A 27,909-nucleotide genomic window follows, 5' to 3' on the forward strand; every position below is an offset into this window, starting at 1 on the left:
AAGAATGGATGTTTTCTATTATTTCATGCCTCTTCTTTTCTTGAAATTAAGACCCTTCCCCACCACCACCACCACTATATTATCCCAGAAGCTCTCCTTCTGCCTCATTTCTAAACCACTGAGTTAAGTTACTATCATATATGTCTAGACCCTAGGTTTGAAGAACGCCAGGGGAAAAGTTGGAGATCTGTAAATTCTGAATTCCTCAGCAATTTACTTATGAATAAGTGATTCTGGCACGTTACCTGGGGTCTTCAGTTCATGTTTTCTCACCGGGAATATGGGACACTAAGAGCACCTCCCTCAAAAGTTAAGGTGAGGATTAAATCAAATATAACATGTGATAAAGGCTTTGTAAACCATCACGTCTTCTAGCAAACATCAGTTGCTGTTCCCTTTAGTAGTACGACAGATTTAGACAGCCTTCAATGATAAGAGAGAAAAACTAGTTTTCTGCTCATTGGCTCTTTTGGTAAATCTAAATCATTTTTTTAAAATGTTGTTTTTTTAAAAAAGTTAGCAAAACCCAGGGAGAAATAACAGCTGTCCACAAAGAACACTTCCCAAGTCTATCAAGCGTTCATGTCATCCTGGAGGTTTTGAAAGGTTTTGCTTTCATGCGGAATTAACAAACCTAAATGCCTCCAACCACAAGCATGCCAGAGACCTAGTGAACCCAACCCCATGGGGTAACAGTGTAGGACAGCCCAGTAACCTGAGGCTTTTCCCTCCAACCTGGGGCAGGCTACAACTTTCAGACCAACTGATTGGCTCAAGTTCCTTCCTAAGGAAGATTTAATGCTGAAGGAAGACGTTGCTAAGACACCTGCCAGCAGAGAAAGGAGAAGTGAAGAGAGACAGTTGGTCTCATCCCCCAGGAAAAAAAATGTGATCCTGCCTCTATCAGTGCAGAAAAGATTCAGAACAGACAGAGACGTGAGAAGCTGGGGACGTACACACTGTCAGGTTTGCGAAGAGGTAACTAGGCTAAAAAGAAGTGCTCCGGGAAGACATCACATTGTAGTGGAATAAGAAAGAAGGAAAAGGTCATTTTGTGATCCAATCATAGGCAAGGATTAGAATTTCAGGAGTCAACCCAGAAATCTCAGGGGTGTTGACAATGATGCTTGAAGACGAGCATGAAGGTAATGGGAGCCTCGTGGGAAAGAGTCAGCAGTATCTAGGTGAGAAGCAACAAGCAAATGGGAAACCAGTAACAAATGGGAAAGACTCTGTAAAACAGGAGGCAAATGGGAAATGTGACATGTCCAGAAAAATCCTCACGATGTACAGCTGGCAGGAGATCCAGAGACACAATCAGGAGGCTGATCAGTGGCTGGTGATCAATCGCAAGGTCTACGATGTTACTGACTGGGCCAAGAGGCATCCAGGTGGGCACCAGGTCCTAAACCACTATGCTGGTGAAGATGCCACGGTAAGGAACTCAAATCTCTGCCCTTTCTCTTCCAGCTAATGGGGGACTGAGACGTGGCTCTCTTCCCAAAAGTATTTTGAGTGTGTGCTCAAACTCCACAATTGCTCATCTCCTCCTAAACCAATTTTATAGGATTCCTATCCAGCAAGAACCTGAAAGCACATTAAGCCTTGAGGTTTAACTCTTACTTGAGGATGAGCTCAGATGTTGACAGTGGATACTGTTTGTGTCTTTTGAATTTTGTTCTGCTCTTGGTGTTTTGTTTTGATTTGAATTAAAGCCACTGTCTATTTTGCTTTGTTTTTTGAGAATAGTTGACACAGCAGTGTTAAAATTAGTTTCAGATATACACCATAGTGGTTCAACAATTCTATATATTATGCTATGTTCACCAGAAGTGTGGCTACCATCTGTCATTGTCTTTTAAGAAGAAAGTAACAAATGGGTGAGTAAAATCTAGGGAAAAAAATATCTGTGCCCAAGGAGAGATTTCTCAGACTCTTATAAATGGAGTGTGTAAAAGACAGATAGTGATTCATCTGATAGGTATAAAATGTTAATAACGATAATGCAAACCTACAAATAAGGATGGTGCTTTTCTAGTTCAAGTCACAGAATCAGCTCAGATGATCTGTTGCCAAAGATGTGGGCTTTCTACCACCTTAGAAATAAATCACTGATAAACTCACTCAGCTGGAGACAGCTGGGCTGATAAATGTGTAACTTGCTGATAATGTTTATCTCCCAGAAATTAAGAAAACTCCATGATTCTGCATTCAATTCTAGCCAACAAGGAGGAACTGAGTAATAAAAAAAAAAGAAAAAAGAAACCATCAGAGAACTTCAGGGGAAAATACCCATGCCATCTAAGGATTCCTATCTTAAGAACGAAAATCCTGAGCATGGTCAACCGTGTACCTTAGAAGTAAGGTAAATAAGCCCAAAAATATTCAGAGAAAAGGTTCTTCCAAAGGAAGATGTCTTGAGAAGAACGGGAGGTTCTGAAAGAATTCTGACAAATGTAATGTTCCATAGCTACTCAGAATTCAGGGAGCCTGAACTTTGGAAGTGATTGTGTGAACATGGGGAAGTTATTGCAATTCTCTCAGCCTCTACTTCATGATTTGTGAAACAGGAATGACCTTACCTATCAGACAGGTTTATGGTAAATTGGACTAATGTTTATAAAGTGCTTAGCACAATGCCAGATACTTAAGAAAGTTTCATTAAATTGTACCTATTATTATTTATCTCATTTATTATTAATAATAAATATTATTATTTATCTCACTGGCTAGGCTACTCCTAGCCTCAGAGGTGTAATTATTATTTCCTGTTTAGCACCAGGTTAGAAATCTGGTTGTATTTGATGTCACGTGATTGGGGAAAGATGGAGCCCATGGTGGGGAAGGATCATGCTCCCTAGTGAAGAAGAGCAAAATGTATATAGGACCTGCAGTCAGATGTTTACTCCACAACTTAAGAGGTGTTTGGAGGTTGTACCTTGAAAGGCAACTGTGGACCAAAGAAAGTGTGGTCTCTCTGTGTGCTGGTCCTGGACCCAAAAGTGCCCAGAGGGGGACACCTTTCTTATATTTACATGGAAACTCTTCTCCAAGCTTCCATCCTCCTTACAAAAGGTGACTAATGATAGCCTTTCCCATAAATTGATTAATTCATTCCTTCATGTAGCCAGCCATTCTAAAACCTTTGTTAAGGGTCCAGCCTAATAAGTATGAGTACAGACTTAGGAACGAAACAGGCCTGGCTTGTATCTGAGTTCTTACTGAGAATGCCTTGAGGGAAGACTACAGAAGCTCTTGGAGCCTCAGGTCCTTTACCTAGAAAGTGGGGATAATAATACCTTCATCTTAGCCTTGTGAAAGTCAACAGTGCCTGTGGTGTTTGACACAGATTAAACACTGAAAAAATGACAGTTCCTGGGCCTTTTTATTACTTTATTCTGATATGGGTTGTAATCTTCTCCAAAGAACAAACAAGACAAATAATTCCGTAAAACAAAGGGGGTACATCAGCTCCTATTACTGCAGATACAGGTTATCTTACTGTTTTTGAACTATGTGATCTAAAACTAATGACACGATGGGACACCTGGGTGGTACAGTTGGTTGAGTGTCTGACTCTCAGTTTCGGCTCAGGTTATAATCTCAGGATCATGGGATCCAGCCCCCTGTTGGGCTCCATACTCAGCAAGGAGTCTGCTTAGGACTCTCTCTTCCTCTCCCTCTGCCCTTCCCCGCCCTCCAAAATGGATAAATAAATCTTCTTAAAAAATAATAATGACATGATGCTAATAATTACAGTGTAGGCCTAGTCTTCTTACCAGAGAAGAGCTTACAGGAAAAGTCCAAGTAGAATTGATTATATAATTAAGTATATATTTATATGATGGGCTGCTTTTGCAATTATTGAAATGAGGTTTACAAAGCATTGGAGGACATGACATGAAACCCTACTTGGTCACAAATTTTTTGTAAGGCAACAGTAGGAAAGGAACAAATGCAATATTGTGGTGCATGCACATCAGCAACATGTCCAGAACAAACAAAGTAGGTTAAGTATTCTCCTTATCTCTGGAGGCCACACTCTTTTTTTTAAGATTTTAATTATTTATTTGACAGAGAGAGACCACAAGTAGGCAGAGAGGCAGGCAGGGAGAGAGGAGGAAGCAGGCTCCCCGCTGAGCAGAGAGCCCAATGCAGAGCTAGATCCCAGGACCTTGGGATCATGACCTCAGTTGGAGACAGAGGCTTAACCCACTGAGCCACCCAGGTGCCCCTGGACAGCCACACTCTTAAGAAGGACACTGAGAAACTCGAGTGCTTTCTTGTGTGGGTCAAAGGTCAATTTGATAGAGAAGGGATGACAAAAACTTAGAGGAAATATAGAAAAGTCCATTTCATCTATTTAGAGGACTGCCATGTGGAAGACAGGAGCGTTGTGTGCAACTCCAAAAGGGTGGTATGGAGCCAAGAGAGGTGAGGCTAGGGTAGGAGATGGAGAGGATGTGCACAGAAGTGGAGTGAAAATAGGATTCACATCAGGACTAAATACCCAGCCAGAATGGACATCCCAGTTTAGCCACTTCCTCTGCTTAGCACAATATTGGCACATAGTATATGCTCAATTAGCATCAGTGACTGTCATGGCATGAGGAGGAGAGGTTGGAGAGGAAAGGTAGAGAAAGAGAAAAGAGAAAGGGGAGGAAAGGAAGGGGTCTTAGAGTGCTGAGCCATGTCTTCCTCCTCTTCTTCTTCCATTAAACATAGTGACACTGCCCTAGCACGTCATCCCTCCCCACCCCCAGCCACCACAAAAGCAGCCAGGATTTCTAAGCTGTTGATGAAAAGAAAGTAATAATCAGTAATCATAATTGCATCTTCTCTGGTAGGGGGGCAATCTTGAGGAAGAACAAATCTAGAGGCATCACACTCCCTGATTTCAATACATACCACAAAGCTATAATAATAAAAACTGTATGCTTTTGGCATAAAAAGCAGACACACAGATCAATGAAACAAAATAGAGAACCCAGAAATAAACTCACACATACATGAACAATTAATTTATGACAAATGATCCAAGAATATGGGAAAAGACAGTCTCTTCAATAAAATGGTATTAGAATAACTGGACATGGACAGTTACATGCCAATGAAGGAAACTGAACCACTATCTTGCACCATACACTAGAATTAAAAATAGATTGAAGACTTGAGCACAAGACCTGAATCACCAGAAAAATGCAAATCAAAACCACAGTGAAGGATCACCTCACACTTGTTAGAATGGTTATTATCAAAACATAAGAAATAGCAAGAGTTGATGAAGATGTGAAGAAAAAGGAACTCACTCTTGTACTCTATTGATGGGAATGTAATTTCTGCAGCTGCTATAGAAAACAGCATGTAAGCTCCTCAAAAAGTTAAAAATAGAACTACCCCATGATCCAGAAGTTCCATTTGTGGATATTTGTCTGAAGAAAACAAAAACACTAACTCAAAAAGATATTTGCTCCCCTAAGCTCATAACAGTATTATATACAATAGCCAAGACATAGGAACAACTTAAGTGTCCACCAACAGATGAATGGATAAATAAAAAGTGATAGATAAATGATAGATTAGTCAGCCATTAAAAAAGAATGAAACAATTATCATATGATTTTACTTATTTGTGGAGCATGACAAATAGCATGGAGGACAAGGGGAGATGGAGAGGAGAAGGGAGTTGGGGGAATTTGGAAGGGGAGGTGAACCATGAGAGACTATGGACTCTGAATAACAATCTGAGGGGTTTGAAGTGGCGGGGGGTGGTTGGGAGGTTGGGGGAACCAGGTGGTGGGTATTGGAGAGGGCACGGATTGCATGGAGCACTGGGTGTGGTGCAAAAATAATGAATACTTTTACGCTGAAAAAAAAAGATATAAGGGTAATAATATAATCCTGCTGAGGAACAAGGGATAAAAAGGGGAAAGGAGGTAGTGCCAACAACTGTTGAATGTATCCTATGTACAAGGTACCCTATGGGCCAACTCATAATCAACACTTTAGTTCTATGAGGCTCTTAATCATTGAATGGCTCTCTTCCTGGTTTGGGGAACTAAGTTTTAGACTTGTAGAACATAACAGCTAAGAAACACATTTGAAATAATACAGTGTAGCCTTTCCCAAGGGGGTCAGAGGAAGCATACAGAAGCAGAATGGACAGTTGAGCCTGGACTGGTTCTAGCAAATACAAAGCCCTTTTTACATCATTGAATCTAGAGACCCTTAGGTGACGGAAGTCTAAAGAGTTGATATTGTACCCCTCTAATTAATGTTATTTGTTATATAAACACCTTCTAAGTAGGCTTGTATGTAGTTCATAGATGTATCTAAAGTTGCTTTATACTTTGAAGATGGAGGGTTCATTATATTCACTAAAATAAGTGAGAGCTCGTATTACATTAGGCATTGGAATATATGAAGAAAATCTACGAATTGCTGTATTGAAGAGAAGGTGGGTAGTAAGTTCTTAGAACTAGAAGTATACATAGAAGGGGCACCTGGGTGGCTCAGTTGGTTAAGCGACTGCCTTCAGATCAGGTCATGATCCTGGAGTCCCAGGATCAAGTCCTGCATCGGGCTCCCAGCTCCACGGGGAGTCTGCTTCTCCCTCTAACCTTCTCCCCTCTCATGCTCTCTCTCACTCTCTCTCTCAAATAAATAAATAAATAAATATATTTTTAAAAAAAGAAGTATACATACAAGAAAGATGGCTGACGGGCACCTGGGTGGCTCAGTGGGCTAAGCCTCTGCCTTTGGCTCAGGTCATGATCTCAGGGTCCTGGGATGGAGCCCTGCATAGCATCGGGCTCTCTACTCAGCAGGAAGCCTGCTTCCTCCTCTCTCTCTCTGCCTGCCTCTTTGCCTACTTATAATCTCTGTCAAATAAATAAAAATCTTTTTTAAAAAAAGATGTCTGATATGTATTGAGGATTTACTATATGCCAACAGGATTCTAGTTGATTCACTTAATCCCTACAATAACTTTATGAATTGGTTGGCTATGATCACCACCCTTATATATTAGAGAAATGGAAGTACAAACAGGTAACAGGACTTGTCCATAATTACACAGATAGTAAATAGAAACCAGAACTTAGATGTAGGAATGCTGCTCCAGGGTCCACTTTCTTAGTGAATACTATGGAACACCAGCGCTTCAGAGTCATATGTAAGACTTCCATGTATTCAAGTTACAATCTTGGTAATATTTCCTCATTTTTAATCACTCCTGTCCCCAAAGCCACACTAGCAGAAAGTCTAGCATCTAGCTCTTGGAAAATTCTCCTTTCCCAAAAACTGCTTAAATCCCTGGGGTGGAAGAGAACATTTCTTACTTCTAAATATAAGCAGGACATACAAACCACCACTGTTTCTCATAGCCTCTACAAAGTGCTACTTAACATGGAGATGAGGCGGAGGAAAAAAAACACACACACACACATACAGTTGGTCACCTCTCTTCTATGCCTAGCTGTCACAATCCTTTGCAGAGATTGTCTTAGAATTTTTTAGAAAAAGTGACGAGACCCCTTCGGTGTCAAACTGTGCCAAGAGTGTAATACTTTAGATGACACAGACCTCAGAGCTGTGCTCCCATGCTCTCTTGTGCACTTGTCCTACACTACCATTGCCAACTTTAACCCATCCTTGTTTAGAAATAATGTAATTCAAATGCTTCAGTCTTCTTGGCTTTGGCCAAGAACCAAGAGGGAGATTTGATGGGAGATGGGATTTTTATCTGTTTCCCCACACAGTGTGATCAAATTCCACCAAGCCTGACATTGGGCTTTAAAGAGGTACCAAGGCTCATTAACTCAAGCTGACTACTTCTTCTGGTGCTCAACAAAATAGTAATCTCTTTCAATGCTTAGGAATGTCCTGGCTGTATTGGGCTTGGCTAGTGAAGCAATGTGCTAAGTAGGTGGGTCTCTAGCAATAGGCTTTCATAGAGGATTTCCAAGAGTAATGGGATTATGGTAATTTTGATTTTTCAACTTGAAACATCCACCTGGAGATAGAAGAAATCCTCCAGAATAGATTCTACTGATTCCCAAGATGGGTGCAGGATCAGGTAAGGAAGGGAAGTATTCTGTAGGTAAGTGTGTATCTCTTAAGCATCCAATAGTTCTCTCTGATTTACAGGATGTCTTCAGAGCCATGCACCTGAAGCTTGACATTGTAAAACTGTACCTTGAGCCACTGCTTATCGGAGAGCTTTCCCCAGAAGAGCCCAGCCAGGAAAGAAACAAAAATGTGAGTGAGGTCCTGGGACCCAGGTGCATGTGGAGGGATGGAGATAAGAGCCAGTTGACTTTTTCCTGATATATCCAAGAACTGATCATTTTCTGTGAGCCACCAGCCATTATGCCTGGGTGATCCTGCCATACCATGAATGAGTAGATTCTGCATACTTCAAAACAATGTTATCCTCCTTGGACCCTCAAACTCTTAAACTTCTGTGTGAGAAAAGAATGAAACTTTTGGTCCTGCACCAAACAATAATTCCACATCTCTAAGTACCTGCTTCGTCCCAGGCAATGTACACATACAATTTTTTTCAGTGGTTACTTATAGCTGTTTGATGTCTATATCTGTGTTTCCTGCTAAAGTAAATTCCATGAGAGCAGTAAATATGTGTATTTTGCTTATCCATCTGTCCTCAAGCACCCACATACCCAAGATCAGACATGTAGTAGAGACTTCTAAAATGCTATTGAATGAAAGATATGGGTACATCCTAACAGCAGCACCTTTTAAATTTGGTGAAATTATAGTCCTGGGAGAATAAATTACTTTCTGGAAGTCCCACAGTTGGTGGGTCAAAGAACTGGGACTCCAAGTGTCTTCTTTCTGGTCCCAGCCCTTAGGTATTCCCAAAGAAAGGTGCCACTCTTTCTTTCTCTAATACTTTGGCTATCTGAGTACTGTCTTCCAAAAGACAGAGTCTCGGTAAGATCAAACATTCCCTCGGATGATTTTACAGAAAGCTTACAGAGATTTTAACTAACATCGAGCATTTATTTTTCTTTTTCTTTTTCGGCAAGTTGTTTTGTTAAAACCTGTTTACGTTCTGTTTAATTGTTAAGAAATAATTTTTACTGAGTGCTGATCCATACGTCACTGTGAGGAAGATAGAATAAGCATTATATTTCTGCCTGAAGAAATGATACAAACTTGCCAAGAAGAGGACACACAGCAGGTTTGGGGCAGACCTCAAATGAACACTTATGCTTACCCCTCAGGTCCACATGCATCCCACACAGCTATGTGTCAGGAGGCACAGCCCTGCATTTCGCAGCAAGGGCTCTGAGGCTGCACACTGGTACTCACAGCCCAGGCCTACCATAGGTTTTATGGGTTCAGACCAGTTACAAAACCTCTCCATGACTCAGTTTCTCTTTTTCTCTCTCAAGCAGTACAGTAGTAGCACCAGCTTTCCTAGGAGACATTGGGGGATTATGGAAAGAGTTAGAGGCATTTCGAGTTAGCACAGTGTCTGGAATGTAGTAAATACTCCATACATTTTAGATACTATCATTATCATGAACCCAGTGGTGACACTAGCAATTGACAAACCTCTAGATATGCCCCCACCATTTAGAGCAGGAGGCTCTTGGTTTAAAAAGAGAAAGTGATGAAAAGCTTAATTGTTTTTCCTAAATATTTCTAAAAGGAAAAGAAAGTCCACTAATGGTTAAGAGCTGTAAGACAATCATTCATTATCTAGAAGTATATTGGTCTCTGCAGGGAAAGGTCTGCTCTAAATTGTCTTTAGTACATCTACATGGTTTGATTTGTTGTTGATTCTCCAGTTCTTTAAAGTGTAGAGATAGCTGGTGTATTCTGGATTTTTCAATTTTTTTAAGGGAGGCTTCGATGGCTATGTATTTCCCCCTTAGGACAGCCTTTGCTGTATCCCATAGGTTTTGGACCAAAGTGTCTTCATTCTCATTGGTTTCCATGAATTGTTTCAGTTCTTCTTTGATCTCCTGGTTGATCCAAGCATCTTTTTTTTTAATATTTTATTTATTTATTTGACAGACAGAGATCACAGATAGGCAGAGAGACAGGCATAGAGAGAAGGGGGAAGCAGGCTCCCTGCTGAGCAGAGAGCCCGACGTGGGGCTCGATCCCAGGACCCTGAGATCACGACCCGAGAGGCCCAACCCACTGAGCCACCCAGGGACCCCCATGATCCAAGCACTCTTAAGCAAGGTGGTCTTTAGCTTCCAGGTGTTTGAGTTCCTTCTGAACTTTTCCTTGTGATTGAGCTCCAGTTTCAAAGCATTGTGATCTGAGAATATGCAGTCTTCTGGTATTGGTTGAGTCCTGATTTGTGACCCAGTATGTGGTCTATTCTGGAGAAGGTTCTGTGTGCACTTGAGAAGAATGAGTATTCTGTTGTTTTAGGGTGGAATGTTCTGTATATATCTATGAGGTCCATCTGGTCCAATGTGTCATTCAATGCTCTTGTTCCTTTATTGATTTTCTGCTTCGATGATCTGTCTATTTCTGAGAGAGGTGTGTTAAGATCTCCTACGATTAGTGTATTCATATCAATATGACTCTTTATCTTAACAATTTTCTTAAGTAATTGGCTGCTCCCATATTGGGAGCATAGATATTTACAATTGTTAGATCATCTTGGTGGATAGTCCCTTTAAGGATTATGTAGTGTCCTTCTGTATCTCTGACTAGTCTTTAGTTTGAAGTCTAATTTATCTGATATGAGAATCGCTACCCCAGCCTTCTTTTGAGGCCCATTGGCATGAAAGATGCTTCTCCATCCCTTCACTTTCAGTCTGGGTGTATCTTTAGGTTCAAAATGGGTCTCTTGTAGACAACATATGGATGGGTCCTGTCATTTTATCGAATCTGCAACCCTGTGCCATTTTATGGGTGCATTTAGGCCATTCACATTGAGAGTGATTATTGATAGATACGTTTTTATTGACATCGAGTTACCTTTGAAGTCTTTCTTTCTGTAGACTGTCTCTATATTTTGTTCAATGCTATTCTTGGGATTTTTCCTCTTTTATAGAGCCCCCCTTAATATATCCTGCAGTGTTGGCTTGGTGGTTGCATAATCTTTTAAGCCTTGCCGGTCTTGAAAACTCTTTATCTCTCCTTCCATTTTGAATGTCAGTCTTGCTGGATAAAGTATTCTTGGCTGCCTGTTCTTCTCATTTAGTGCCCTGAATATATCTTGCCAGCCTCTTCTGGCTTGCCAGGTCTCTGTGGACATGTCTGACGTTATTCTGATGGGCTTCCCTCTGTAAGTAAGGAGCCTCTTTGCCCTGGCGGCTTTCAAGAGATTATACCTACAATTATAATTCCTCAATTTGACTATCAGGTGTCGTGATGGTTTTTTTGGAATGTATAATCATGGGTGGAGACCGTTCAGCCTCCTGTACATGAATGCTGGTTCCATTTGCGAGATTGGGAAATTTTTCTTGAAGGACTTGTTCCACTATATCTTCTAGACTTCTTTCTTTCTCCTCCCCTTCAGGGATTCCAATAATTCTGACGTTGGAACACTTCATGGCATCATTTATTTCCCTGATTCTGTTTTCGTGGTTTCTAAGCTGTTTGTTCCAGTACATCTACATGGATACACAGATATACATATTCATGTGTATGTGTAAAATAATACATATATACTCAGATACATGCATATAGACAATTAGTTTGAGTACAACACTTGTGTCAGGTAGCATAGTTTGGAGTCCTGTATCTGTTGCTGACTTGATGATGATTTCCGAGCAGTTACTCTACTGGGCTTGCTGACCCCCTACTAAGCAAAATAAATGGGTTGGAAAAGATGACCAGGATGGAAGGCAGTCTAAGAGATGGCCTCTTAAGGTCATCCATGGCTACCAGAATTCCAAAGTTGATGGCGGCTTGAAAGATAAATGCAGATCTTCTAAAAGTTCAATCAGTGAATTTTGAAGTGAAAATGGTTGCTTCTAGAATTTTGTTCATGGCTCTTTCTTTTGATACTGCAAGTGTCTCTCTCTTCATGTATCTGAATAATCCTGCTCTCTTCCTTATACCCTGGTCACTGTGTAAACTGCCCCGATTTCAAACCCATTCATCATTAAGCTAAGGGCTATCTATTCTCAGCCCTCGCACTGATTATCCAGTCTGACCGGCAAGCTGGCAAACCAAAACTAGCCTTGTGCATACACACACATGCATGTATACCTCTTACACAGACAGAGGACCAAGGCCCCCACACATGGCAGCAGATACACACTAACGTCACCAGAGATCCTGCCTTGTTTCTGGGGCTCCATCACGCAGCTCACGGGAAAGTCATCCTGAGTGAGCTACACTAAGTGAACAGTATTTTTCTGCTCAACACCTTTAATGAAAGAGCCCTTCACACATACTAAACTGCTGATGACAAAGAAAATGTTGTGTAAACTGTACCCCTAAGTATGGGGTACCCATATAGACAATGTTATCAGAGATCAATTAACATCTGAAATAAAACTGATGGTTTAAAAGGCAACCATTAGGGGTCCCTGAGTGGCTCAGTCAGTTAAGCATCTGCCTTCAGTTCAGGTCATGATCCCAGAGTCCCTGGTTTGGGATTGACCCCCATATTGGGCTCCCTGCTCAGCAGGGAATCTGCTTTTCCCTCTCCCTCATGCACTCTCTCTCTCTCTATTTCTCAAATAAATAAATAAAAATCTTAAAGAAAAATAAATAAATAGATAGATAGATAAATGGCAACTGTTAGACACAATAACCACATCCACCCCCCAAAAGAAACCCAATTCTGATTTCCAAAACAGTCTCAGGACAGTTTACAAATCACTACTCATCTTTCTCTTCTCCAGAAAAAAAATATTATTTTTATAATATACATATATATGTAATAACCTTTTAAAAGGTTTTGTTTGTCCATGGTTTTTTTTTTTTTTGTCCATGGTTTTATGTTTTTAATTTCACCCAATTAAACATATTAATATCAATAAATTTCTATGCATTAAAATTAAGGTATTAATAAGCTTATAGAATGGATTATTCATTGTGTTCACTTGTGTTCCCTGAGCGAATTAATTCCTTCCATGAATATTTATTTCTCAGCCCCAGTTGGTGGAAGATTTCCAAGAACTGCGAAGAACATTGGAGGCCATGAACATGTTCAAGACCAACTGGGTGTTCTTCTTCCTTCACCTAGCCCAGATCTTGATTTTGGAGACCCTGGCTTGGCTAATGGTGTGGCATTTTGGCAATGGCTGGCTTATGACAATATTCATTTCCTTCCTTCTCTTAATTTCCCAGGTAAGCAGGTAGCCTAAGCTCAGGCAGTGGCTTAGGTGGAAGGTTCAGAAGGTTTCCTTCTCTCTCTAGACTGGCATCAGCTGCTGCCTGCCACTTCCTGTCAAGCTACTAGTCAGCGTCTGACACAACTTGCCAGACCCCAGTTCTTTTTTCTGTAAAAGTGGAATAATAATTGCTTATGGAAATATTCCAGACTAAACAAGCTAACATATAAAATGCCTAGCAGTGACAGTGACTGGCACATAGGAAATATTTAATTTATGACATGTGCTACATTTCACCTAATTCTCTACATACCAGTTCAGTAACTGGAGTCCTTTCTCAGCCATGTAACACTCACCTTTATCTTGTGTTCATCTTCCAATCAACAAATAGAGAGAGAGAGGCAAACCAAGAAACAGAATCTCAAAGCTGTGATCACCAAGACAGCATGGTTCTGGCATAAAAACAAACACATAGACCAGTGGAACAGAGTAGAGAGCCCAGATATGGACCCTCAACTCTATGGACAAATAATCTTCAACAAAACAGGAAAAAATATACAGTGGGAAAAAGACAGTCTATTCAATAAATGGTGCTGGGAAAACTGAACAGCTATATGTAGAAGAATGAAACTCGACCATTCTCTTACACCGTACACAAAGATAAACTCAAAATGGATAAAAGACCTCAACGTGAGACAGGAATCCATCAGAATCCTAGAGGAGAACATAGGCAGTCATCTCTTCGATATCAGCCACAGCAACTTCTTTCAAGATATGTCTCCAAAGGCAAAGGAAACAAAAGTGAAAATGAACTTTTGGGACTTCATCAAAATCAAAAGCTTCTGCACAGCAAAGGAAATGGTCAAGAAAACAAAGAGGCAACCCACGGAATGGGAGAAGATATTTGCAATTGACAGTACAGACAAAAGGTTGATATCCAGGATCTATAAAGAACTCCTCAAACTCAAAAAAAAATGTTCATTATCACTAGCCATCAGGGAGATTCAAATTAAAACTACATTGAGATATCACCTTACACCAGTTAGAATGGCCAAAATTAGCAAGACAGGAAACAACATGTGTTGGAGGGGATGTGGAGAAAAGGGAACCCTCTTCCACTGTTGGTGGGAATGCAAGTTGGTGCAGCCTCTTTGGAGAACAGTGTGGAGATTCCTCAAGAAATTAAAAATAGAACTTCCCTATGACCCTGCAATTGCAGAATCTCAACTATAGAGAACACACTGATAGTTATCAGAGGGGAGGGAGTTGGGGGTGGGTAAAATAGGTCATGAGGACTAAGGAGGGCACTTGTGATGAGCACTCTGGAGGTTGTATGCAAGTGTTGAGCCACTATATTATACACCTGAAACTAATATTATATTGTATGTTAACTAACTGGAATTTAAATTTTTAAAGAAGAACATATGGATTCTACCATAAATTATAATCAACAACTGGCACATAGCAGAATATTTGATAAATCTTTGTTGAACGAAGTATGAATCTCTGAACATGGCCTTCTGTGAGCACAACACTGTGTTGTGGACATGAAAAGAAATGCACCCGGTTCTTGCCTTTGGGAAAAGAGTTTTCAAGTGCAGGAGATTGATGCTCCAAATTGCTAAACATACTACATAACAGAATGACATTAATGCTAAGGAGGGGGAAAAGTATGTGCTGTTAAAGCAGAAAAAGACATTTATTTCTCCTTGGTATATCTGGGAAAGTTGTCCATGTTAACTCCAGAATTTTATGCTAATTTTTTCTTGAAAAGTCAACTTGCTTTTAAGAAAGGAAACAAACATTTCTTGGTGCTTAGCATAAGCCAGGCACTTTACTGGTATTTAAGATACCAAATGGTCCATGAGTAAGGTATTATTATCTGTACTTATCAGAAGAAGAGTTAAGGTTCAGAGCTACTGAGTATCTTGCCACAATCCATGCAAAAATTACATGGTAAAGAACAGTTAAGAACCCAAATCTGCATGACTCCAAAGGCCATACTCTTTCTATTTCTCACACGAAGATTTTGACAGTGGCAAGGAAAATGTTCTAGGTTGTGAGAACCCCATGGACAAAGGCACACAATTGGGAAAGAATCCAACATGTGGGAAATAGAAAGTGAACATAGCTTGGGGTCAGCTGAGATCCCCCACAATTCCTCTCCAGAGGTCTCCTGAGTCTACAAGCAGACTTAGTTATTAATTTCTTCTTGACACTCCCCTAATTTCTCTAACAACAACTTCTCTCTTCTAGATGCAGAGTTTTTTCCTGCAGCATGATTCAGGACACCTTTCCATGTTTACAAACTCCAAGTGGAACCACCTGATGCAGAAATTTCTGATGAGTCATCTCAAGGTACAGGATGTTAGGGGAATGTGATGGGATTCTCAGACATCATTTCCTAATGCAGTGGTTTCCAAGTTCGTGAGCTCAGTAAAAAATGTTTGTGCACAAATAGATTTATAAATAAGTGTAAATATACTAATAATGTAGATACTATGTATATGCTAATATGTATATAATATGCTAAGATTGGGATGTTAAATTTTTATGGAGATAAGTTTATTTTTATTTAGGAAGTTCCAACATCTTTTCTTACCCTAATAAACTCTTTGGCCCAATCCCTGGAGCCCCATTAAGAAACCACCTCACAGGACAAGGATTGTGCCTTTATAAATGAAGATGTGCCTTGTAAAATCATGAATGGGAGCATTCAGAGAAGGGGTCTGAACATTTACTGCAAGAAAGCTACAGGAATCCAGCAAGACTGATTAGTTTTGGAAGAATAGGGTATGAAGAAATAAAGGAAAGGCAGCAGAATAGAAAAAAGTGAAGAGAAAGAGAATGGACCAGAAAGGTCAGATGGCACCATTTGAGTCAAGGACTACAAACCCCAGACTGCTAGAAAAAGCAGTGGTGATGGTGACAGTTGACCTTGTCTCCCTTCCCAATTCAAACATAAGCTCCAGGAGGGCAGGCACATTGTCCTATGTGCCACTGCAATGCAGCACCTAGCAGAGTTCCTGGCACCTAGTAGGCCTTCAATTTCAATAGCATTTGTTGAGTGGATGGATGGATGGATGGATGGATGATTGGATGGTTTTGTGAACCAAGGTAGCAGTACAGAACTGCTAGGAATGGGTTTTAGCCTGGCTATGATAAGGCTCCTTGTGTGATCTGGACGGAGTCATATTCCATCTCTGGTTTTCAGTGTTCTCATCTCTAAGATTAGGACTTAAACTGAATCTGTGCTTTTCTATGACATTCTAGGATTTATTGACTATGTACTCTGGCCCAGAAGGGAGGAAGTGCCTCTGAGCCTTCCACTAAGCCAAATCTTGCGTTTGAGCCAGGTCATTTTAGGAAAAACTCATAAGCACTGACTCAGAGTCTATGTGTTTTGCTTTAACACAATGGTTTTATATTGAATGGGAAGACACTTAAAATCACAGCCTTATCAACCCTCTTTATGGTTGAGCAAACTAAGTTTAAGTAGATTAAATAGCACAGACTTGGATCTAGATTCATATTAGAATTATGTCTGTTACTCAAATTGGTTAGAATGAAAAATATACTGTCATTTTATGTGCCAAGTCTCATTTAACTGGAAAATTCCTACAGATACACTGCTCTGCCTTCTATCCACCAGTGCTGGATTGACAAAATATTTCTGCATCCATTCAGAATCTTTACCACAGAATAAAAGCAAAGATCATTTCTTCTGTCCTTGTGAGAACTAAGTAATGGGCTCTCCAACTCTCTCTGTTTTGAGGAAGTCAGAGGAAAAGAGGGACTCATGTAGCCTGAAGATAATTGACAGTTGACTCAGTGCTAGTATATGCAATATTTCAAGCTCCATCCTCTCTGGTGCTTTTAAAAAGTCACTGCTTTCCCATTGGTCCAAATTCTTACACTACTCTCTCTCTGTAAATTGTGTTGCCAGGAACAAGTTTGCACTAGTTTAAGTGAATATAACCTTGATGACTCATGAGCGAAGTAAGTAAATGGGAAATGCTCTAAAAAGCAAATCGAGTATACTCTGCTGTTTTGCCCACAAAACCAGGAAGTGAATTTTGAGAAAAATAAATATAGGCTTCACTCTGTGCAGGAGAGAAAACTATACAGGAAGGATAGGCAGGCAGGAGGGAGATAACAAAGAAAATTATAATATAAGCAGCAACAACTTCACCTTCTACGTACATTGTTGGGTTCCCAATGTTGGGTCCCCCCATAATGGGTCCGTGATTAAAGGAGCAAGACTGATACAAAGCGAAGGTCAAGCAAAGCTTTATTTCGCGCCAAGCATCGAGAATCAAACCGACCAGCCAGCGCCATGCCTCTTACAGAGAGCATGACCCCGCCCTGCCTCACAGACTAACGTTTATAGAACAAAGGCCATGTGGTTGAGCCTGGCCACACACAGGTAGCCAATACACAGAGAAAGCAGTACAGTCATGCTAGGTCACAGACCGGTGGCCAATTGAACTACAATTCACCCCATAGTAAACATTTGAACTAGCCTAACACCTTAGTGAGAATTGGCACCCAAAAAAACAACAACAACAACAACAACAACAACAACAACAAAAAAGAATTGGCACCCAAAAGGCGAGGCCCACACTCCTTGGTAGCTTGGGAGACAGTATGCCCACTTTACTGATTGGATGTCTCCACCTGACCGGACTCAACTCTGCATTAGGGCTGTTATCTCTACCTGACCTGACCCACCCTTGTATTTGGGCTTTGTTACCTGGGATTGGTTTCCCGGACTGGCTTTTAAGTAAATTCCCCTGGGTGGTGGGGGGCAGTGTCAATTTAAGTTTTACTGCAGAAACAACAAAATGGCTGTTCAACTGAGGTGGGACCGCTTTGGCTAAATAGGCCTTTACATACATCACAACTTTAAGTTTTTTAAAACTTGATTTCATGTCAATTTACCCTCCTCCTGGAAAAGCACAGACACTTAGTTGGGTTTTGTTTTGGGTTTTTTTTGGTGGGGGGAGGGATTTTTTTTTCACTTACTGCACTAAGCAAATGTGTATGCCTGGTCTTCATAGCAATAAAAAAACCCTTGTGAAAACACACTGCAAAATATCTTTTTCCAAAACACATTTTGGATTTTTGTGCAATGCCAAAATCCAAATCGACCCCCTGTGGTGTATCTTTCAACTCCCCTCCCCCAACACCCAGTATGCACAGTTTGAAAACTATAAGAATCAAGTATATTATAAGAACAAAGAGACAAAATATTTGATACTAAGACTTACCTTGAAACTGGCCTATCCTGTTTCTATGACTACATCTGAAAATAATTTGGGAGGGAGGAGTCAAGCATGCTATTTCCTGTAATCCTCTTCTTACCTATTTCACAGATGAGGATTTTGCCCAAGGCCACACACATCCAGTAGCAGGGATTTGAATTCAAGCCAAAAAATGGCTTCAGGCCAAGGCTTGGATTCCTTATACTGCACGGAGAAAGGACCTCACTTGGAAATGAGAAATGACTTTTAGGGTAGTTTCTAGATGACATTTGGTATGGGGCAGCCTATTTGCATGCAGCTAATAATCTTCACATCCCCATGGATCAGTAACTGTGACTTCCAGACCCAGGGGTAAGGGTAGAGCTAGCTACTTTAGATTCCACTCACAATTATTCTGACCATTGTTCTAAGCTACAGAAACTTGAGCTGTCAAGATCTACTACCCAACCTATCATGAATCAAAACTTGTCTCTCCTATTATCAGTTTCCACATATAGTCATTGACTGTAAAGTTACAGTCAGCTGATGGAAAAGTCCAAAATGTTGGCTCTCAGAAGACTTAATTAAGAAAGTGAATCACTGCTTATTACAGTGTCCTTGTGTGTTTATTGCTCCTATTAAGGTTGTATGTTTCATAAATGAGGGAACCCCATTTTATCATGTCTGACTTTGTATTCCAATGTTTGACTCAGTGTCTGGTGCATAGGATCTACTTCAAAATGGATAATGAATGGGTCAGTAAAAATGCACAGCTCTAAGAGTGAGTGAGTGGTATGCTGTTTTGATGGAGTTTTAGAATATAAGTGAAGTTTGGTGGGGTGGGGTCCGGAGTCAATGCAAGAAAGAATTCTTGAGACACTTTTGGTGCAAAATGGTGGTTTATTAAAGCCCTGGGACTGTGAGCAGTGGTCCATTATATACTTGTAAGTTGGGAGGGGTTCAGGGATAGCGTAAGTCTTTAAGGAATTTTGGAAGCAAGGTTTCCAGGACCTTTAGGGGCTATTATTGGGAAAAAGGTTGTTCATTATTGGTAATAAAACCTTTGTCATGAGACCCTTTAGATGTGTTTCAATGGGCCATATGCTTGGGAATGATTGTCAAGACTATCTTGGAGTGTTTAGAGATAAAGTTTTCAAAAGAATTGTTAAAGTAGACTTCAGGAGCCTGGTAGAGGTTGGGGTGGGTCAGGCTAGGATTGCCATTTGCCCTTAGCAAATCCTCCAGGTGGAGGTAATTGAGTCCCTAGAGGAATGTCACTCTGCCTTTTCCAAGGGTTTGTCAGTGGGTAAGGAAATTTAATAATTTTTCTTCTGCCTCTGTTTCCCACATCAGTTTGATGGGATAATGCAGAGTTCAATGGAGCCCCAGAAGAGGGAATAAAAATTGATGAGTACACATTGAGTTTGACATATCATGAGCCAGAAAAAAGGAAATGTTTGGAAAGTGACTGCCCTTTCAAGCGTGAGATTCAGGGGAGAGATACGGGGATAAAAGAAGAGAGATTTTACTCTAAGAATGGTAGGGGGTGTTAGAGGTGAAAAGAGAGTATCTCTCCTGATTGATGGGGTCAGGAAAAGTTTGCTAAGAGAGGGCTCTTCTCCAAGGACTATGGAAAGACAATGTTAACACTTGCAGATTTTCAAGCATACCCCTCCCCTTCTACATGGTATGTCAGTGTCTAGACCAGCATAGTCCAACAGAAATATAATGTAAGCCACATTAAAATGACACCAATCACTTTAAATTTTCTAATAGCCAAATTTTAAAAGGTACCTATATTACCCCACTTATATGTATTCAAAACATTATCATTCAATATGTAATCAATAGAAAAATCATTAATATGGTATTTAGACTCCTTTTTTCATCCTGAGCCTCAAAATCTAATATTATACACATACAGCAAATCTTAATTTGACCGGTCAAATCTTAATTTGACCAGCATGTGGTCCTGGCTACTATATTGAATAGTAAAGATATAAAATACATATAAGCCAGTTACTGAAAGAGGTCAAAAATTCAATAAAAAAACAAATGCTCTTTATTCTTCTGTAGTGATTAATGTAATGGAAAGAAGAGAAATTGAAGATCTCAATGTACCAACAATTTACATATATCATCTCATATCTCCCCAAAAAAACTAATGGAGGTAAATGTCATTATATTACATTTACTGAAGATGGACTAGAGCCTCAAAGAGAATGAAAATTACCCAAACCGCACAACAGTATTTATACATCCAGGACATGAAACCACATCGATGAACTTCCAAATCTTAGCTCTGTAAAAACGTTCAGACTGTAATTGAGAGAAAATCACAAACAACTTAATCAGAGATTATTTGAACTTGACATCAATTCTTTATTTTTATATGAGAGCACTGAAGCCTGAACATCAATCTTCTGAGTCAAGCCCCCCTAAGAAAACATTACAGATCCATGGTTCTTTGAAATACTCATTAAAGCAGGATTCCCAGCACCATTGTGCTTCCCCAAAACTAATTAAAATTTTACAGCTGAGTTTTCTTTATTTCTAAAATAAGAATACTCTCTGCCCCACCCACCTTTAGAATTTTTTCAAATGAGGAGCCCCCCCTAAAGAAAGAGGGATGGAAAAAAATTTCATTGCCACAGGTTTTTATGAAATTTCATAATCAGGAATTGTGTTAGTCTGAACTTGTGCTCCTGGACCACATAGTTATTTGTTTGTAGGTTTTGAAAGCTTTTGTCCAATGAGTCATTCTATGGCCTGAGGCAAGTCAAGAAGCGCAGATGTCTTTGACTTTAGAGATGCATTCAGGAAACTCTGACAAAGGACATTTCAGAAGAGAAATCTCACCACTAATAAACTGTCTCTTCTCCTCAGGGCCTCTCAGCAAAATGGTGGAATAACCAACACTTCCAACATCATGTAAAAACAAACATCTACCCCAAAGACCCAGATATTGATGTGGGCCCACTTTTCCTGGTTGGAGATTTACAACCTGTCAAGGTAGGTTTAGAATTCCCAAGCATATGAGAAATGTTCCTGGAAGTGGTTCCTGGAAACAGCTATGATCTTGTCCAGGAAAAATCAAGTGGGAGGTTCCCACTTCAAGCACATTCTCAGAGCATGTCTCCTTCTTTTAAGCCCAGGACAGAGACATGAAATAATGAAACTGGGGTTGTATGAATAGAGAGAGATGTAGAGCATGTGATTCTATGACCGGGAAGACATCCAACCAACCTCCTATAACAGGAAAAATGATAACTCATCACCCTGCTTGAGCAATCCTGGTGACAGACAGATCCCTGCCCAATGGCCATCATTACCTCTGAGGTGACACAAGATAATGTTAGATAATGAAACCAGGTGACTAAGGTTGACAATGACTCTAAAGTTTAATAAGGATATGGAGACATTCATTTAGAGAAAACATGTTGGTACATTCAGTAAGCATTAAATCACAAATACCTGAATAACTAGATATCTCAACTAATTCTAGCTCAGTTAGAAAAGGTTATGCTGGTATTTTTAGTTTGTATTTATTTGGTTCATTTATACATGAACAGCCCAAATGCTTTGTAAGACACTGAGAGATCTCACCACTAATTTGGACTTCTTAAACAAGGAAAAGGAGGGGAAACGTCAATTCCAGAATTTCTCAGTTGCTGGTTTTTTGTGGTTTTTTTTTTCTTAACCTCAACTTAAAATCATCATGTGAAGGACTTCTACCAAAATTTTTAGGAAAAAAAATTTTTAGAAAAAAAACAAATAAAGAAAGAAAGAAAGAAAGAAAGAAAAGGTACAAGGATAATCAAAGAAAGGTATTTCTCCTCCAAGGGAAATGATACATCCTGAGAGCCAGGTACTTAGAAAGAGGCTTCTATTGCTTAAAAGAATTTAGGAGTTTATAGCTCTGTAAGTTGCTGCCTACACTTGGCAGTATCTAAAGAAAAATCGTGCAACTTTTTGAAAGTGAGTTTTCCCAGCTTTGGAAGACCCAACCTTCTCCAAGTGCATTAAGAACCAGATTTTTGACTAGATTTTAAAAAAAAAAAAAAAAAAAAGGTCTCTGAGTGTGATCATGAATCAGTTGCTTTTGACAATGGCTACAACCAAGCTGGACTTCTGTGATGGTTGTGGACTCCTATACTCATCATCAAAAATGTGACACTTATTATTTTTTTTATTAATTTTTTTATTTTTTATAAACATATATTTTTATCCCCAGGGGTACAGGTCTGTGAATCACCTGGTTTACACACTTCACAGCAAAAAAAAAAAAAAAGTGACACTTATTTCTCTCTTTTTTTTAATTGTGTTATGTTAGTCACCATAAAACACATCATTAGTTTTTTGACACTGATTTCTCTAATCATCCCCACAGAGCAAGGATTTGTCTTACTGAATTTTATGAAGCATGATGACCCTCTCCAGAAGTACCTTCCTTAGGACTATGTGTTCAATACACATGCTACCTCTTTTCAATACACATGCTACCTCTTTACAAATGATGGAGCTCACCACTCCAAGATTTACAGCTGCTCTTGGGACATGTCCCTAGACCTTATAGTTCTATGTGATATAATTTCAAAGCTACTGCCTAAGGCATTGCTTAAAATTATTTAAACTCTAAAATTCAGTTGTCTTACATAAAAAATGGTTCTGAAGAGCTTTGAACTTTCCCTTCCTTCTCATTTTACTGCCAAACTTTCTACATATGTTCATGTTCTGAAAGACATAGAGCCCTCTTTTGGAGTGATACTCAAAATCAGTCTCCATCTAGGTGTGCCATCTCCCAGGAATTTTCCACCTGCTCACTACTTAAATATCTGGAGGTTTGGGAGTAACTTCAAATAGCTCTTATAACATTATCACCATGATATTTCTTATCTATGACAGTAAAGAAGCAAGAGTCAACCCTGCTATCCAAATACAAAAAAAAGTTTATATGTAGGAGGAAAGATATCAACAGAAAGGGGGGGAGAATCAAATGTTGCCCAAAGTGTTGTGACAAAGTGAACTATAGAAAAAAATATAGAGATGTAAATTTTCATTTATTCATTTATTCATTCATTCATTTTTTTCAACTAAAGATATATTGTATGTTTACTAGGTATTGGAGACAAAACCATTACCTCTACACTTCCCCTCAGGGTATTTGCTGTCCTTGTGTGCTGAGCACAGGCTAAATTAAGGAAACTACTAGAAAATGAATAAAATTTACAGTATTAAGATTATATGTGGGGGGGCACCTGGGTGGCTCAGTGGATTAAAGCCTCTGTCTTCAGCTAAGGTCATGATCTCAGGATCCTGGGATTGAGCCCCGCATTAGGCTCTCTGCTCAGCAGGAAGCCTGCTTCCTTCCCCCTCTCTCTCTGCCTGTCTCTCTGCCTACATGTGATCTCTCTGTCAAATAAATAAATAAAATCTTTTTTAAAAACTTGTATGTAGGGACACCTGGGTAGCTCACTCAGTTAAGCATCTGACTCTTGATTTTGGATCGTGATCTCAGAGTTGTGAGATCAAGCCCCACTTCAGGCTCTTCAGTGGGCATGGTCCCTGATTAAGATTTTCCCTCTTCCTCTCATTACCCCCACCCCCCCCCAAAAAAGATGTACATAATATCATTATGCTTTAGAAATAGTAAATTACAGTTTTAAATCCATGATGAGAACATAAAGGAGGAAAGATGGAACAGATAAGAGGTGCCATGACTATATCTTTTATCACATGACCACTTGATAAATATCTGTTGGATGAATGGATGGAGATAGAGACTGGCTTCAAGCAAAATTCTAAACACCATAGTTAAGATGAGCTAGGAAAATTCATCAGAAATATTCCTTCTGATCACCACTCCACTCCATTTAAGGACAAAAAGTTTCAAAATGACTTCCTTGGGAAATTTTTTAACATTAATTGTTGTGGGTTTTTTTATTAACATATGAGGAATTATCTGTTTCAGGGGTACAGGTCTGTGATTCATCAGTCTTACACAACTCACAGCATTTGCCATAGCACATACCCTCCCCGATATCCATCACCTGGAAATTTTTGTTAATCACAATCCCTGTAGTCAAATGCAAGAATTGCCCATATTTAATTAAAGCAAAAATTTGCCTCAATATTTCCTCTTATTACAGTTCTGGATCTTCTAGTACTTTAAGTTTGATAGCCAAAAAACTGACCAGATGGTTCTTTCTACAGAGATTTTAGACACACACACACACACACACACATACACACACACAGAGGGCATTGTCCTTGAGTGTAATGACCAGAAGTCTTGTCTCTTATTTTAGTTTTATTCTCTCTCCATTCAGTATGGCAAGAAGAAAATCAAATTCATTGACTATGAAAAGCAGCACCTGTATTTCTACATGGGTGAGTTTCCACATGGGTGAGTTTCCTTGAAGCCACTTTCTTTACCATCCCATCAGGTCAAGCCAGACAGCTTGACTGTTGCACTCTCACAGACAAGCTCATGTCCTCTTATGACTGGGAAGAACAGCATGTCTTATCTAGGGTTTCCTGGGGCAAAACTCTGAAAAGGAAAATGGAAAAGCAAATAGACATTTTTTTTGTGCATCTCAGGGGATGCTTCAAGAGAGATGGAACTCAGGATACCAACCAAGAGATTTTGCATCTGGTACTCTCATCCTTGAAAGACTAAACATCTTTCAAGAAGAAAAGAATAGTGGTATTTGGATAGGGAAGAAAAAGAGATAGGAAAAGAATACCAAAGGACTGACAGAGTGCAGCCAGAAAATATAGAATCTCTGGAATAAAAGGCACCTGTTAAACTTCTGTGTAAAAGAGAGATGGTTATTCCCATGACCTACTTACAGCTATAGAAGATATTTTGGTGGACAGAGACATGTAGATATATGTCAGTATCTATTTTATTGTTAAAGTAGTACTTAAAATGGTCCAAGCAACAAAATTTATTTAGTAGTAGAATATTTAAACTATTCTACTAGAAACAGCCTAAAATTAGTATGCTTATTTTTTTACATAAAGCCAATATTTGAAACAATCAACTGTAAAGATGCTTAAAACCTTCCCTCATTCAAAGTGTATTTTGTAAGATAAAGGGTTTTTAATTTCTAAGCTAGTGTCATCAACATCAAAAAGCATTCAAGAAAAGCATAACTCTGAAGACATAGTACTTTGTCCAGTTTCTCAGTGGAGAATGGTTGGCATGTCTATTCAACTTTTGAAGCTCACTAATCCTGCAAATGTTTGAACTCCCACTTTATAAACACAAGTCACTGGAAATCCTTTATGATAGCTGCACCCAATATAAGCAAAAATCACAGGTACATACAAATATATATATATATATATATATATATATATATATATATACATACATATGTGTATATGCATATATATATTATTAGATATGAATGTGGATTCAGGCTTGAAAGACAATAACTAAATAATTCTGATACTAATAAAAAATCATAAGCAAAATGCTTTGAATTTTTTTTTAAGTCTCAGAGTTAGAATTTAGTGATTCATCAGTTGCATATAAGACCCAATTCTTATTACATCAAGTACCTTCCTTAATGCCCATCACCCAAATATCCCTTCCACCCACCACCTCCCCTCCAGCAACCTTCAGTTTTTTTCCTAGAGTTCAGTGTCTCTTCTGGTTTGCTTCCCTCCCAATTTTCATTTTATTGTATTTTTTCTTCCCTTCCCCTATGTTCATCTGTTTTGTTTATTCAATTCTACATATAAATGAAATCATATAGTAGTTGTCTTTCTCTGACTGACTTATTTAACTTAGCACAATACTTCTAGTTCCACCAATGTCATTGTAAATTGCAGGAGTTCATTCTTTTTGATAGCTGAGTAATATTCTCATCTATATCATATCTTCTTTGTCCATTTATCTGTTGATGGACATCTGGGCTTTTTCCATAATTTGGCCATTGTGGACATTGCTGCTGTAAACATTGGGGTACAGGTGCCCCTTTGGATCACTACATTTTTATCTTTGAGGTAAATACATAGTAGTGCAATTGCTGGGTCATAACTAGATCTATTTCTAATTTCTTGGGGAAACTTCATACTGTTTTCCAGAGTGGCTGTATCAGCTTGCATTCCCACCAACAGTATAATAGGGTTACCCTTTCTCCACATCCTTGCCAACATCTGCTGTTTCCTGTCTTGTTAATTTTAGCCATTCTGACTAGTGTGAGGTGGTATCTCATTGCAGTTTTGATTTGTATTTCCCTGATGCCAAGGAATATGGAGCATTTTTTCATGGGTCTGTTGGCCATTTGGATGTCTTCTTTGGAGAAATATCTGTTCATGTTTTCTGCCAATTTCTTAATTGGATTGTTTGGTTTTTTGGGCATTGAGTTTGATAAGTTCTTTATGGATCTTTGATGCTAGCCCTTTATCTGATATGTCATTTGCAAATATCTTCTCCCATTCTGTACGTTGCTTTCTAGTTTTGTTGACTACTTCCTTTGATATGCCAAAATATTTTATTTCGATTAAGTCCCAATAGTTCATTTTTGTCTTGTTTCCTTTCCTTTGGAGACATGTCTAGCAAGAAGCTGCTATAGCCAAGGTCGAAGAAGTTGCTACCTATGTTCTTTTCTAAGATTTTGATGGATTCCTGTCTCATATTTAGATATTTCACCCATTTTCAGTTTATTCTTGTGTTTGCTGTAAGAAAGTCATCTAGTTTCATTCTTCTGCATAGTATATGGCTGTCCAATTTTCCCAACACCATTTATTGGAGAGGCTGTCCTTTTTCCATTGGATATTCTTTCCTGCTTTGTCAAAGATTAGTTGACCATAGAGGTGAGGTCCACTTCAGGGTTCTCTATTCTGTTCTATGATCTATTTGTCTGTTTTTGTGCCAGTACCATACTTTCTTAATTATAGCTTTGTAATAGAGCTTGAAGTCCAGAATTGTGATGTCTTCAGCTTTGGTTTTCTATTCCAACATTCCCCTAGTGACTCAGGATCTTTTCTGATTCCATACAAACTTTAGGACTATTCATTCCAACTCTGTGAAAAATGTCAATGGTGTTTCGTAGGGATTGTGTTGAATGTACAGATTTCTCTGGGAAGCACGGACATTTTAATAATATTTGTTCTTCCAATCCATGAGCATGGGATGTTTTTTCCATTTCTTTGTGTCTTCTTCAATTTCTTTCATAGGTGTTCTGTAGTTTTCAGAGTACATATTCTTTGTTTCTTCGGTTAGGTTTATTCCTAGGTATCTTATGTGTTTTGGTGCAATTGTAAAGGGGATCGATTTCTTGATTTCAATCACCAGAAAAAAATTAGAAGGAACACAAATACATGGAAGTTAAAGAGCATCTTACTAAAGAATGAAGGGGTCAAACAGA

The 27,909-nt window shown here is 39.2% G+C and overlaps 1 protein-coding gene across 1 annotated transcript in view; it reads left to right on the plus strand.

Annotated features, from left to right (window-relative positions):
- Nucleotides 1-847: 847 nt before the first annotated feature.
- Nucleotides 848-27,909, plus strand: part of LOC131822672 (fatty acid desaturase 2-like protein FADS2B) — a 36,420-nt gene continuing 9,358 nt past the window's right edge. The window contains exons 1-6 of the mRNA XM_059158961.1: nt 848-1,435; nt 8,149-8,259; nt 13,102-13,299; nt 15,540-15,641; nt 21,413-21,538; nt 24,856-24,916. Of these exons, the coding sequence (XP_059014944.1) occupies nt 1,121-1,435; nt 8,149-8,259; nt 13,102-13,299; nt 15,540-15,641; nt 21,413-21,538; nt 24,856-24,916 (913 nt within the window). The 5' untranslated portion in view covers nt 848-1,120. The remainder of the gene's footprint in view (nt 1,436-8,148; nt 8,260-13,101; nt 13,300-15,539; nt 15,642-21,412; nt 21,539-24,855; nt 24,917-27,909) is intronic.

The sequence above is a fragment of the Mustela lutreola genome, chromosome 1, assembly GCF_030435805.1.
Source record: "Mustela lutreola isolate mMusLut2 chromosome 1, mMusLut2.pri, whole genome shotgun sequence".
Lineage (NCBI taxonomy): Eukaryota > Metazoa > Chordata > Mammalia > Carnivora > Mustelidae > Mustela > Mustela lutreola.